General features: G+C 38.8%; 1 protein-coding gene across 2 annotated transcripts in view; it reads right to left on the reverse strand.

Annotated features, from left to right (window-relative positions):
- Positions 1-13,891, reverse strand: part of intu (inturned planar cell polarity protein) — a 125,776-nt gene that overhangs the window by 15,588 nt on the left and 96,297 nt on the right. For both annotated transcript variants that reach the window (XM_072584174.1, XM_072584172.1), the window contains exons 11-13: positions 12,017-12,238; positions 7,582-8,076; positions 4,215-4,312 (exon numbers count right to left, since the gene is read on the reverse strand). In XM_072584174.1, coding sequence (XP_072440275.1) covers positions 4,215-4,312; positions 7,582-8,076; positions 12,017-12,238 — 815 coding nt within the window. The remainder of the gene's footprint in view (positions 1-4,214; positions 4,313-7,581; positions 8,077-12,016; positions 12,239-13,891) is intronic.

Below are 13,891 nucleotides of genomic sequence, written 5' to 3' on the forward strand. Positions count from 1 at the left end.
CACTTAGCTGCGCCCATGCTCTGAGCTCCCCTACACAGGTTCCTCCACGTTTAGCTGTGAATTTCACTGTTTGCTGATTTTCCTTAGACGCACTCCGATGTCCAGAGATACTTGAACTCACAAGCAAAGGCAGTAGCTATGCTGATTCACTGCTATGTCAGACAGCAGTGGAGGTTTCGTTCTCATTTGAATCACTGTCCATGTGGTCTCTGCCTTTGTCTATTTTCCTCCTTTTAGTTGTTGCAAAGAGGACTTCATCTCATGTATCGCCATACTTCTCTCTTCTCAGCAAATCCTTTAACTGCTTCTGGATTATATTGCAGGGCAAGACAAATCCAGGCACATCTTTTCTACAATGGAACCATATCTTCTCCTCCTTTCTTGTTTTAAAGTGCAAAGACCCAAGGTACTTTTAATTTCTAAAAATGGAGCTGTTTGTAATTTCTCTATCATTTCCTCTATCCAGATCTACAATCACTTCCAATTTCAGCCTCATCCCCAACTACTCTCAGATTGAACACTATCATGGAAAATGTCATTGTCAGTGATGCCAGTAGGTCATATTGATAGGGGCTATACCATAGACCTGAACTGAAACCTGTACAGTCAGACCCAGAATACAAAGGAACTGCATGACACAGTACTGTGAATCTACCTACAACAAATTGCAGTAGTTCAAGAAGGAGCTCACTACCACATCTCAAGAACAACCTAGAGGTAGACAATAAATGCTGGCCCAGTCCAAGTCAGCAACACTATATCCCATGGAAGAATTTTTAAAAAGCTTGACATTACATTGAATTAATTTAGAGGATTTGTTACAAATTCATATTAAGCGGCACTTCAAGGTAGACAAGGAAGATCTTATGTAACTTGATTTGCATATACCTGTGCTCTTTGTCAAAAACAAATTCCCAAATGAAAACTCAGTAAAACAGTAATAATGTGAAAAATGTATTTTGTTTTCAAATTGTGCACATCTTGCAATGGCCTGACTTTATACAGTGAAAAGCACTGAACTCTGCTGGGAGGTAGGTCCAGAAAAACTCAGTAATCTTTTCTGACTTAGCATATTACATTCAGACACAGTCTGGCATGTCATCAATGCAGTCAAACATATTCTATGTTTATATACTGCAGAGTGAAATCTGGAAGCATTTCTTTGGCCACTGTAGTTTCAGCCAGGGAAACCAGCATCTGAACAGGTGGGCATTCAATGGACTCTTAGGCTTATTAATCTTTTTTGGGTTCCTTACTTGAAGAATGTACTCCATTTACAAATGCCTTATCTATCAGTTCTATCGTGCAGCTTATAGCATTAGACAACTTGGTTAAGTTTCCATAGCTGTCTGCTGGAATTTTTATGGTCTCCAACAGCTGAGCAAGATGGGCTTGTCTCACATGGTTAGTCATACTCTGGTCCTCCTCATTCTCAGCATCCTACATAGTTGTCTGCTTTTCACTTCACACCAGATTTTCCACTTGCTGAATAACAACTTCACCTTCTCTCTGGCAATACTTTCTCACAAGTTTATCCATACTTTTAGGTCTTGAATGCCCTTTCACACGTAGATTTTAATATCAAATGATAGCTTGCTTGGGGCTCTCTAATTTTGTGCTTTAGCATGGCTCAACTCCATTTTGATTATTTGGCACAATCAGATGACAAGCTTACATAAATTTAGCTAGTCGAGAGTTACCAGTCTGAACCTTTAGCTTATGGCCATCACCCTGTTGAAGCTGCTACTCTGAGTGAGAATGGCTGACAACTTTGACAGATCTGGAATCTAAATCTGATTCAACATGTTATCAAACTTCTGGATTAGTGGTGCTGGAAGAACACAGCAGTTCAGGCAGCATTCAAGGAGCAGCGAAATCAATGTTTCGGCCAAAAGCCCTTCATCAGCCCATTCCTGATGAAGGGTTTTGCCCAAAACGTCGATTTCACTGCTCCTTGGATGCTGCCTGAACTGCTGTGCTCTTCCAGCACCACTAATCCAGAATCTGGTTTCCAGTATCTGCAGTCATTGTTTTTACCATGTTATCAGACTTGCCCAGTCTTCTCATAATTGGAATCATAACTTGCACGCCAGTTCAGCCATCCATTATCATATCTGGCAGCAAAAAATAAATCAATTGCTAGGGGTGTTTTTCTCTCAACAACAAAAAAAAATTTCATAAATTGCCTGTCTTTGGATTCTGCCACCATCTCCCTACTCTTGCCAAAATTTCCATCCACTTTACTGGCCACTATCTCAGCTTGTTTTCAACCATGGTGCTCTCTTTGAGCACAGCTGATTTTCCCCTTTTCCTCTCCACCAAAAAAGTTGCCTACTTCCACCCTTGCCCTGCTACATGGCACCTAACTTGCAAGGTGTCTCACTTATAGAGTCATAGAGTAGAGGACCCACCACCGATCTTGTGGCACTCTCTCCACCACCACCCTCTGTCTTCTACCTTTGAGCCAGTTCTGTATCCAAATGGCAAGTTCTCCCTGTATTCCATGAGATCTAACCTGATACACAAATTAGATTACTTACAGTATGGAAACAGGCCCTTCGGCCCAACAAGTCCACACTGACCCTCCGAAGGGCAACCCACCCAGAACCATTCCCCTACATTTACCTCTTCACCTAACACTACGGGCAATTTAGCATGGCCAATTCACCTAACTTGCACATTTTTGGACTGTGGGAGGAAACCGGAACACCTGGAGGAAACCCATGCAGACACAGGAAGTATGTGCAAACTCCACACAGACAGGAACTGAGACAGGAATTGAACCCAGGTCTCTAGTGCTGTGAGACAGCAGTGCTAACCACTGTGCCACCATGCCGCCCATAAATGTCTGAGATTGTCTGGATGGACTTTTCCTAACTACCATTTCCATATGTTCTCCGCCTTTGCCACCTTCTTTTGTCACTTTCAAAGTTCAATGTTTGAATGTTTTTACCATCCAGCAACTTGTGTAAACTTTGGCTCCTCAAAAGGATTTGCTGTCTGTGCTCTATTCCATTACAGGTTTCACAGACCATATTGTCACTGAGCTACTTTGACTCCCAGCATGCCAGCATCTTGCATGTAAAATTCCCAGCCTCATGTTCCAATTTCTTTGCATCCTCACTCTCCAAGAACTCTGCATTCCTTCCAACCCTCTGGTGCATCAATGCTCCCTTGAACTGAATGGTTACAGCTTTGCCTTCAATCTTCTAGGCCATAGATTTTGGAACAACCTCACTAAGCCTCTTCCTCAGGTTTAAAAAAATTTTAAAAACAATCTTATTGACAAACTTTTAATCACCCATCTTCATGTGTCAATCTTCAATTTTTGTTTTTTGTTTTATGTTAAAGGGATCATATGAATACAAGTTTTTATTGCTGAATCTTTGTCTACATTTTAACTACTTATTAACATTTCCGACATTCTCTTTACTAGCCTGCATACGTACAGCTCCACTGATAACAGCAACCTAAACAAAACTGCCAGCCTGCACACTCCAATATACAAAGCTCTGTTTGCTGTAACTCAGAAATCTTTGTTGAGTCTCAACGTATTAAGTTCAAAAATTTTCAATCTAATTTACTGATTACTTTATGACCTCAATTACTTTACCTCTACAACTATCTCTAGCTCTCCACTCCAGTCCATCTTCATTGGCTCTATGATCCCAATATCAAATAAATAACTATATCTAGTCAGAGACTGATTTTCAGTCATTTTGGTTGCACTCTTTGACAGTTTAATCCTAAATCGACCGCCTTACTGATTCTCTTTTCACAGTTAACAGTTATAAAATTTTTCCTTTTGATCACCTCTTCTTGGTGTTCGATGGACGTTTGATATCCATTCTCCCCTTCAAAGAGTCATGGAATATTCTGTACCCTAATGTCAATTTTACATTTTTTTTTAAACACATGCATTATATTTCAGACATGATAGCACCTTCAATGCTTATGTTTTGCGTACATTCTTTTTAATGCCCAGGAGTAATATCCAACACAATGTGTACAATTCAAAAGGAACTTCAATGATATATCTTATATCATAAAAGATGCTCATAACAGATCTTATTCAAGATAGCAAAGAAAACAAGAAACAATGAAAACAGAAACTGAAACCATGGTCAAAAACTAAAGGGGAAAGCCATAATCGTTGTTACTAACTATAGCATAAATACGTGTTTAAAATTCTTAAATTAAAAGCTTTAACTTACTTTGTTATGCTGTATATTTCCTCCGTCTCTGACTCAGAAAGGCTTTTTTTCATGCTTCCCAGATAAAATGGATTGGGAAAGTTTTGTTTCTTCTTGCTCTGAAATAGTTTATTCAGTTTTTAAACCAATTCATTCTGAGTAAATGTATTAAAAGATCAATATTAATTAATTTTCATTAAACAGCTACCTTTACATGTAAAGCGTAAGAATGGACTAGATCTGGTTGGCATTGTTCTACTTTCTTAAATATACACATTTATATGTGCATTATATACATAAATATCTGCGTACTCAATAGGAAAGGCGACACATTCGTGCTATTAAGCATGGTGATGACGAGCAGAATCAAATCATTGTTGTTGTTCAAAAAGTATCTGATGAATCAGGCACTTTAACAGAATTATTATACATTTTACTATCACAGAAGTTTTCCAAGTTTATGAAGAGAATTTCCATTTCACTGTTCAGACAAAATTCATCTGATTCTCAAATAGAGCACAGACAATCTCAATGTCTTCCCAAATGAGGCACAATTGAATGACTAAATGATAACAGTTCTAGGACAAGCTTTTGGGGCTTTACTCCTTCTTCCTGAAAGAGAAGGGACGTTCCAAAAGCTTGTGTCTTCAAATAAACCTGTTGGGCTATAACCTGGTGCCGTGCAATTTTTGACCTTGTCCAACCCAGTCCAACACTAGAACCTCCACATCCAGGTTAAGAGATTGAAAACTGAAAACACACATCAAACAAGGTTATCCTGCCTTATGAAACTTCCAGATAATGTTCAGTTTTATGGGAAGTAATCTCACCACCAATGACACAAATGGAGGGAACAATTTACATTGAAGCAAATACTTTTTGTGAAATATTCAATAATTTCTTGGATCCTAAGGACTAAAAGATTTGTAGTTGTTATTGACTTTACTGTTTAAAAAATAATCTACTACTTCCCAGGGTGTCCAAGCGTTTATTTACAATCCAAACATTAATGACACTTCTAACTGAAATTCTACAAATTACTTGTCAGCTCCAAGCTGTGCTGTTCTAAGGAATTATCTGGAAAGCATTCTATGTACTCCTCTTTCAGGTTACTACCAACCTAATTTTTCTAGTTTATTAGTCACCCATAATTACTTTTGTCCCTTTACGACAAGTATTTCTTGTATACTTTCGCCAACACTGTAGTTAGTTGTACGGTAACTTGTTTTCCCTGATATTTCTCATCTTTACCCAATCTGATTCTACATCCTGATCCTCTGAACGAATGTCATCTCTAACTATTGCACAAATGCTACCTTTCATTAGCTGAGCCATCCCGCCACCTTAACCTAATTTTTCTTGAAGCAATATACCCTTCAACATTTAATATCGAAAGCATGTCATCCTGAAGCCATGTTTCAATGGCTGTCAGATCATATTTATATACTTCATTGTGTCTATCTATGCATTTATTTTGTTATAAACGTGCAATCAGATACAGAATCTTTAGTTTTATCATTTCATTATTTTTCTAACATCTTGTCTTAACTGTAGGGCAGTATTGTGGGATAGACTCATGACTTTTGATTTTCATTTTTCAATTAGGTTACTAAAATGATGTTTCAGACTTAAAACATGAATGGATGCTTGGCACTGAACAAGAAAAATGAGGACATCAGGTAACTAACCTACCAGTTTAAAGATTTTAATTAACATTAATTTTTAAAGAGTGTATTGTAGAACATAATGCTGAAATCCTCTACTCTCAAAATGCAGAATGGCACCTTGTATGTGGTAGGCAAAGATAAAATCCAAGGCCTGCTAGTAGTATGATTAATATTACCTTACACCTGATCTAGGATATGTAATTTTGCCGAAGCCTTTCATTTTGTACTCATCAGGGCATTTTGCAAGACGATAAGGGGATTCAAAAGGAAAAACCATGGTGGTTAGTACTGCTGCCTCACAGTATCAGGGATCCAGGTTCGATACCAGCCTTTGGCGATTGTCTGTGTGAAGTTTGCACATTCTCCCTGTGTCTAAAGGGTTTCCTCCCATGATCCAAAGATATGCAGGTCAGGTGAATTGGCCATGCTAAATTGCCCATAGCGTTTGGGGACTTGTAGGTTAGGTGCATTGTTCACAGGTAAATGTAGGATATGGGAATGGGTCTGGGTGGGTTCCTCTTCTGAGGATTGGTGTGGGCTTGTTGGGCTGAAGAGCCTGTTTCCACACCGTAGAAATTCTATGAACCAATATTTATGGTGAATGAGAGGACAGTGTTGATTGGTAGAGATGTGTCATGTGGAATGCACCTATTAATGCTGATGGACTGTAAACAGTCAAGCTGTTAAATTTCAAACTAGGTAGGTTGAATCTGATTGGTTAGAGCATTGCCCTGAGAAATGAACCAGCAAATGGATGTCACCTATTTTGTTGAGTTCGAACCAGAAATGTGTATACACTCTCATTATATCTGCAAACAACAGTGCCCTGTGTATTAACATACGCAGCTTCCAGTACACACAAGTGCATAAAACTGTGAGCCTGACTAACAATTCTATATTGTTTGTCAGCATAATTCATCATGTATTCAGGACTAACCAGCAAATGCTATCCAGTTTTAGAATCACATTTGCTGTTAGACACTGTGTTGCTGGCTTTGCAGGTACAGGCTAGTTATGTATAATACCTTGCTCGCTGCGAACAGCTGAAGGGAAATGAAAATAAAAATTCTGGACAGTGGGTCAGGCAGCATCTATGGAGTGAAAATGCTTCGAGTTTAGATGACTTCGTAAGAGCTCGAGGGACATGCTGTCAGATATGATCCTTCATTCTTTGGGATGTAAGGCGTACATATCTGTCATCACATTGGCACTGAAATTCATATACACTGAGTTAAAGATGTGTATAGTGTAGTTCATTTCCCAATAGCAATTTATTGCTTTAGATTAGGCATAGAGTGGAATAACCATCAGCTTTCCTTGTAAAGGAAATTGATAGCATTTCTTGCTAATGACACTTCCCCTTACCCCTCACCCCTGCAGAATTTCACAAAGGGCATGAAAAGTAGTGGAAACTGACTTGGAACCAGGTTCTAATAAGGGCAAGATACTTGGAAATCTGAAATAAACGCAGATAATGCTAGAGAAACACAGCATGTCTGGCAGCATCTGTAAAGAGATATACAGTTAATGTTTTGAGTCTAACATGAATGTTCTTCAGAACCAGGTTTTAACCAGAATTCTTTTTCACTTGTTTTAATAACAGTGGCTTTCCTTTGTCAAAAGCCATGAATTTCTAGATTAATGCTTTGAATATAATCGTTAAAGAACTGGGGAACAAAAACATGTACATGTTATGTACATCTTCAGATTTCTTTCCTCACCTTAAATATACCTCCACTGCCCTCAGATCCACCAGACCCTTGGGATTCTCTTCGAGGAAGCCTCTTGACTGTGTCAGATGTAGAATATGGACTAAAGTTCATACTGAAGGAACCAGCATCTCCATGTCTTTCACTAGCAATATCAGAGACACCAGTGTTCCTTGGAGGACTGGATTTCTGCATCCTTTGGCTGGAGTCTCCAAATAGTGCCCTTCGACTTGTTGGCGATTGAATTGATTTAGTTGCACCTTGAAACTTGCTAATGATAGGAGAACTTTCAAACTTATCACGAGAAGAAGGAAAGAACCAATCAGCACATGACAAACATGCAATGGAGGGACCATCAAGTCTTTCTTGTATTCTGGCTTCTAGTCCTTCAAGCTGAAGTAAGGTGGTTTTAACTTGATCAACATAAACACTGTCAGGTCCTGGATTTCCATTTACTTTGGATGCACACCCTCCTGCTTCCAGCAGCACACACATCATCAAATGTCTCTGAAGAGAGGCAATTGTTAATTAATCTTTTCATTGTATGTACTATAAAATAAAATATTAACAATAAGGTCCAAGTACTATTGATTAAAGGAAGTTTTAGGGGCTACAGATAAAGAACAAAGAAGTGATATTAACTAGATATCTTTAAAAAGGTTACAGATATAGCAGACCTTCTGACCCCATTCCACATCATATACTTCTTTATTTCTTGAATATATTTTGCCTTTTTACAAAAAGTCTTAAGCCACCCAGAACTGATAAATACATACAGTAAAAAGGAATCAATGGTTGTGGTATTCTGGTCAGTAAGAAATCAATTCCAAATATGATAGTAATAAATTGTTCCACAGAATATTTGTAGATTTTTCCTATTTCTGCTGTTTGATCATTCCTTATAAAAGTCACTAATAAGTTCAGAATCATTCAAACTGAGAAATTCTGGTAACTCTAAATACAGCATCTGTTTTATACATGGAACTCCATTTTAAAATTACAAAGTCCTTCCCACAGTGGTTACAGTCTTCAGTCAGCTGCAGGTCAGTGTTAGCACTCTTGCTTCTGTCATCGAACAATGGATTCAAGTTCCATTCCAGAGATCTGAAATTCTCGGTTGCCACTCAGTGTAGTATTGATAGGGCTCTGCAACTTTGGAGCTACTGTGAAACCAAGACCAAGACCCTTTCCCAGTTAATATTTGAGCAGTTAAAATCCCCTATTATGCTTTATTATTCTTATAAAGTTCTCTGGAAATTCATTACATGTTTGATCCTCTATCTCTCCTTGACTGTTTGCAGGCTTTATAGTACAAATTCAAAAGCATGTTTGATTCTCTTGTGTATTTTTATATCTATCCACGTGGCCTCATTTGAGGATTCTTCCAAAATATCATCCTTTCTCACTGCTGTAACGGATTTGTTGAACAATACAGAGGATCCCATCTCTTCTCTCCCCATTTTCCTTTCCCCTGTTTCCAATAACCAGGAATACTGAGTTGGCACTCGTGCCCATCTTTAAGTCAAACCTTGCCCATCATTAAGTCATAATGATGATATCATTGTGTACCTTTCTGTCACCTCAACTCATCTGTCTTATTCCTTATGCTCCTTGCATTAAAATATATTCTATATAGCCTTGCTGAATTCATTTCTTCCTTATCTTGCCCAATAATGCTTTAATTTTTAATTCCACTTCAGCTACTCTTCCACCTGATCTATTTGTTTGTATCCCACATCCCTTCAAATTTGAATCTGTCCAAAAGGAGTTATCAATCTTCCCAAAGCTGTTGTTGGTCCCAATCCTGTTCCAATGTAACCTGTCCAACATGTATAGATCCACCTTTCCCAAAAGAGTCCCACTGCCTCAGGAATCTAAAGCCACCCCTCCCGCACCACCTCTCCATCCTCATATTCATCTGCTCGATCTTCCTCTTCCAACACTCACTATTGCAAGGCAAAAGAGAGTAATCTAGAGATTACTACCTTTGAAGTCGAGCTTTACAATTTCCTATCTAACTCTCAAGTCTGCTTGCAGGACCTCATTTCTCTTTCCTCCAATGCCATTGGTCCCAGTACGGACCATGTACTCTCACTGTTTTTCCACTTCAGAATATCCTGCAGCTTTTCTGTGACATCCTTCACCCTGACACCTGAGAGACAACATACAATCCTGGAGTCATGTCCATGGTCACATAGGCCTCTGTCCATTTCCCTTACTTATGAATCCCTGACTACTATTCTCTCCACCAATGAGCAGCTGGACCACCCACAGTGCCTTGACTCTGATTGGCCATCACAGTTGAACTAGAAGAGACAACTGCAGATGCCTGGAGAGCCAGCGTCAGAAAGTGTGGCAGTGGAAAAGCACAGGTCAGGCAGTATCTGAGGAGTAGCAGAGTCGATGTATCGGGCATAAGCCCTTCATCCAGGAATTCCTGATAAAGGGCTTATGCTCGAAACATCAACTCTCTTGCTCCTCAGATGCTGCCTGACCTGCTGTGCTTTTCCAGCACCACACTTTTCAACTCCACAGATGAATTGTCACACTCGCAGTTATTCAAGGCTGAACAACAGTTTGCAAGCAAGATGCACTTTGTCAATTCACTTTGTGACTGACCAATCCCTTTCTTATGTCTGGCAGTCATCCATTCCCTCTCTAGCTGTATTACTTTTAGCTGCAAGGTGACCATATCCTGAAGCAAGCTATCGATGAACCTCCTTCTTGTGAATACACCACAGTATCCCCAAATGTTGCTCCAGCCAGAGATGTCTCTACTGCAAATGATAATCAGACCACCTCAAGCATCTAGGATTTCCCATCCTCAGGCACAGCTTAAATAAATACAATATGGGCTCTTGCTCCAACTTAAGAATAGACTATAAAAATCTTTTTCTTATTTATATCAGATCAACAATCAGAACCACCTAAGTCAAACAAGTGAAGACATTAGTGTGATGATGTTGCTGCTTTAACAAGGTTATGTTGTCCACGGCTTCCCCCCGCCAAGAGATCTTAACAGACACAGACTCTGAAACGTCTAGGTTTGAAGGGTTTTAGGCACAATTTGATTATTGCTAACAGATACTGCCTCAGGCAAAAGGCTTTCAAGTTAAAAAGAACTTGTACAATAAAAGGGGAGCAGCCAGTTCTCCCAGCTTTTCCCTGGCTTAATTTGTTTTTTGGTAGTCTGGCTATTCCCTGAAAGCAGTCAGTCAGTTGTAAAGCTGCTGGACATAAGAGAAGCAGGTCCATGCTGACCCTCTCTCTCTCTCTCTCTCTCTGATGTGTCTCCTGTAAGACCCTGTGTTTGATTTTATCTTTCGTACCAAGGGATGTTTATGGGGATTGTTGCAAGTATTTGCATCAGCATCGTTAAGTTGATAGACTGTTGGGTTTTCGGATAGGTTAAGTTAGTCGATATTCTGTTCTCTTTTGTTTGTGTTGCATTTGGTAATCTTGTAAATATGTTTTATTTAAAACTAAGTGGTTTGACCTCCTGGAATATCCATGTTACACCTGCTTAAAACAACTAGCAAAGTTAGGATACTTTTCTGAAATGTTTTGAGGGGTTCTGGCCTATAAAATATTAATTATTAATATAAAACATTTTCAGTTGCACTTACAGGCCTTAACTTAAACCAATATTCAGTCATGAGAGAAAAGAGAAAACTCACCAGTTACCTATTTGTTTTCCTGTGATTTCACATTTTGATTTTATTTAAGGAACTCTGTCACCTGCCTGTCTGCTTTTGGGACCACTCTGCTCTCACTGCTCCTTTTGACCTTGTTGCCACCACTTCTGAGTCTCACAGAGGTGCGCTGTCAGGCTGTCTGCTGCTGGGATCTCTCTGCTCCTTTTAACCACGCAAACTAAGATTTTAAATGAATTTTGATGGACGTAACTATAAAGATAATTTTCAACAGCAAGTGATTCTGAACGATTGCCACATAGAGATTTCACCTCAGCCAGGATTGAGTGGTAGGTGTTTTAGGATTGGACAGATAATCTGAATTTCACATAAATGCCTTCAGCTTTTCTGACAAAGTGCACAATTCTATTTTCTTTACAATTTTATTTGCAATTCACTTCTTGTATCTTATTATGCAAGTTGGATCAGCTCATCATACTTGATAAGTGGTTTTCACTCCATATTTGAGCTGTTAAAATTTGTACTAGCGCATTAATCATTTTCAGTTATAAATGTTTCTTACTATTGAAGTCAATTAGTGACTATATAGAATGAACATTATTTTAATTAAGAAGGCAGTTACACATTAAGATCTGAATACTTTATAACAATGGAAATTACATAAGTAACAGAATCACTATATGAAGGACTACAGCTCAACAATATACGAACAATAATATTTGTTAACTTATTTTGAAACTGGACTATATTATGTATCAGAAGAAAGTATATATGAAGTAATAAGTAATGCCTACCAAACCAACAATTAGCAAAAACTGTCTTCCTTTTGGCTCTTGATAGTCCTCAATGATCAGTTTGTGATTTCTCGGAAGGTATCTACATGGGAATGTCTCACGCCAAATGATCAGCTGACCAATCCTTTGCTCTGCTGCGAGGGGTAGTAAGCAATAATGCTGGCAGTAAAGTGAGATGTCAAGGAGGTCATCTTTGGTCAAATGACTACCAATCAAGTAACCCTTAAAAATAATACAAATTCAATAGAGTAAGTTGAGCAAAGTATTGTTACAGAGTTCAACAGTAAAGAAAATGATTTGGAGGTGCTGGTGTTGGACAAAGTTGTGTCCTACGATCTTATACTCCACAACCACCTGATGAAGGAGCAGTGCTATGAAAGCTAGTGCTTCCAGATAAACCTGTTGGACTATAACCTGGTGTTGTGATTTTTAACTTAGTAAAGAAAATGAAATGTAAAAATACAATTTTATTGAAAAGCAATTCTGACTATTTGCTATGATGCAACAAGCATTTTCAATTTCTGAAATAATTGTAGGTTGTACACCAACATCAAAATGTCATGACAAATTGTATGCAATTTTTAACTACATACAAACACTTCCTGTTCTTCCATTCAGCCTTCTCAACACTCATTCAAGTTCTTCCCAGTATTGAGTCTGCTCTGGTGCTCTTGCTGAAGTAAAAATATATTTGCTACTGAGGGCGCATAGTGAAGATTCTCTGACTGATTCCTGGGAGAATGGGAATGTCCTATTAGAAGATACTATGGGGACTAGGCCAACAAGAGTTTAGAAGAACGGGAGGTAATCTTATTGAAACTTACAAAGCGTTGAAAGACTAAGACAAGGTGGATGCTAAAAGGATGTTTCCCCTGGCTGAGGAGTGTAGAACCAGGTGACAGAATCTTAGAATAAAGAATAAGTCAGTAAAATGAGATGAGGAAGAACTTTGGAATTTTCTGCTCCAGAGGATGGCGTAATCTCATTGATTAAGTTCAAGACAGAGGCTGTTCGATTCAGATGTGGAAAATCGGAAAGAAAAGGCTGGAAAACTCACCAGATTTGGCAGCACATGGGGAGAGACATAAAGTTCTAAATTTTCAAGTCCAACTTGACTCTTCTTCAGAACTGCTTGGGATCTGTAGAAGAGTCACATTGGACTCAAAATGTTAACTATGTTTCTCTCCACAAATGCTGCCAGAATTACTGAGTTTCTCTAGCACTTTCTGTTCCTATTTTCATTGGATTTTTAGTTACTAATGATCCCAGTTTCAGGACATCTGCTCTGGGCTGGAGAGGAACTTGGAATGGCAAAGTAGGAGGTTCTGCATCATCAGTATGAGGAGCTAGGCACCAATCAGAACTCATACAGTTAATGTAGTGTCCTAGGTAGTGTTGAGAAATAGTGAGACCTAAGGGTTCAGATACACAGATCTTTGGAAGTTGTGTCACAGGTAAACAGGATGGTTAAGAAAGCATTTAGCATGCTTTTCTTCATTGTTCACACCATTGAGTATAGGAATTGGTTTGTCATGTTGAGGTTATTCAGGGCATTGGTGAGGATAGTTTTGGAGTACGGTGTACTGTTCTGATTGCCCTGCTGCAGGAAGAATGTTATTACACTGGAGAGGGTTCAGAAAAAAATTTACCAGAATGTTGCTGGACTGCTTGGTTTGAGTTATAAGGCGAGACTGGATAGGCTGGGACTTTTTTCACGTGACCATAGGAGGTTGAGGGGTGAATTTACATAGGTTTATTAAATCATGACAAGCATAGATAAGGAAAATAGCAAAGGCCTTTTCCCTAGGGTTCAAAACTGGGAGGTATATTTTTAAGGTGAGAGGAGGAAGACTTAAAAGGTACCTGAGGAGCAAT

This window comes from Chiloscyllium punctatum, chromosome 14 (assembly GCF_047496795.1).
Source record: "Chiloscyllium punctatum isolate Juve2018m chromosome 14, sChiPun1.3, whole genome shotgun sequence".
Lineage (NCBI taxonomy): Eukaryota > Metazoa > Chordata > Chondrichthyes > Orectolobiformes > Hemiscylliidae > Chiloscyllium > Chiloscyllium punctatum.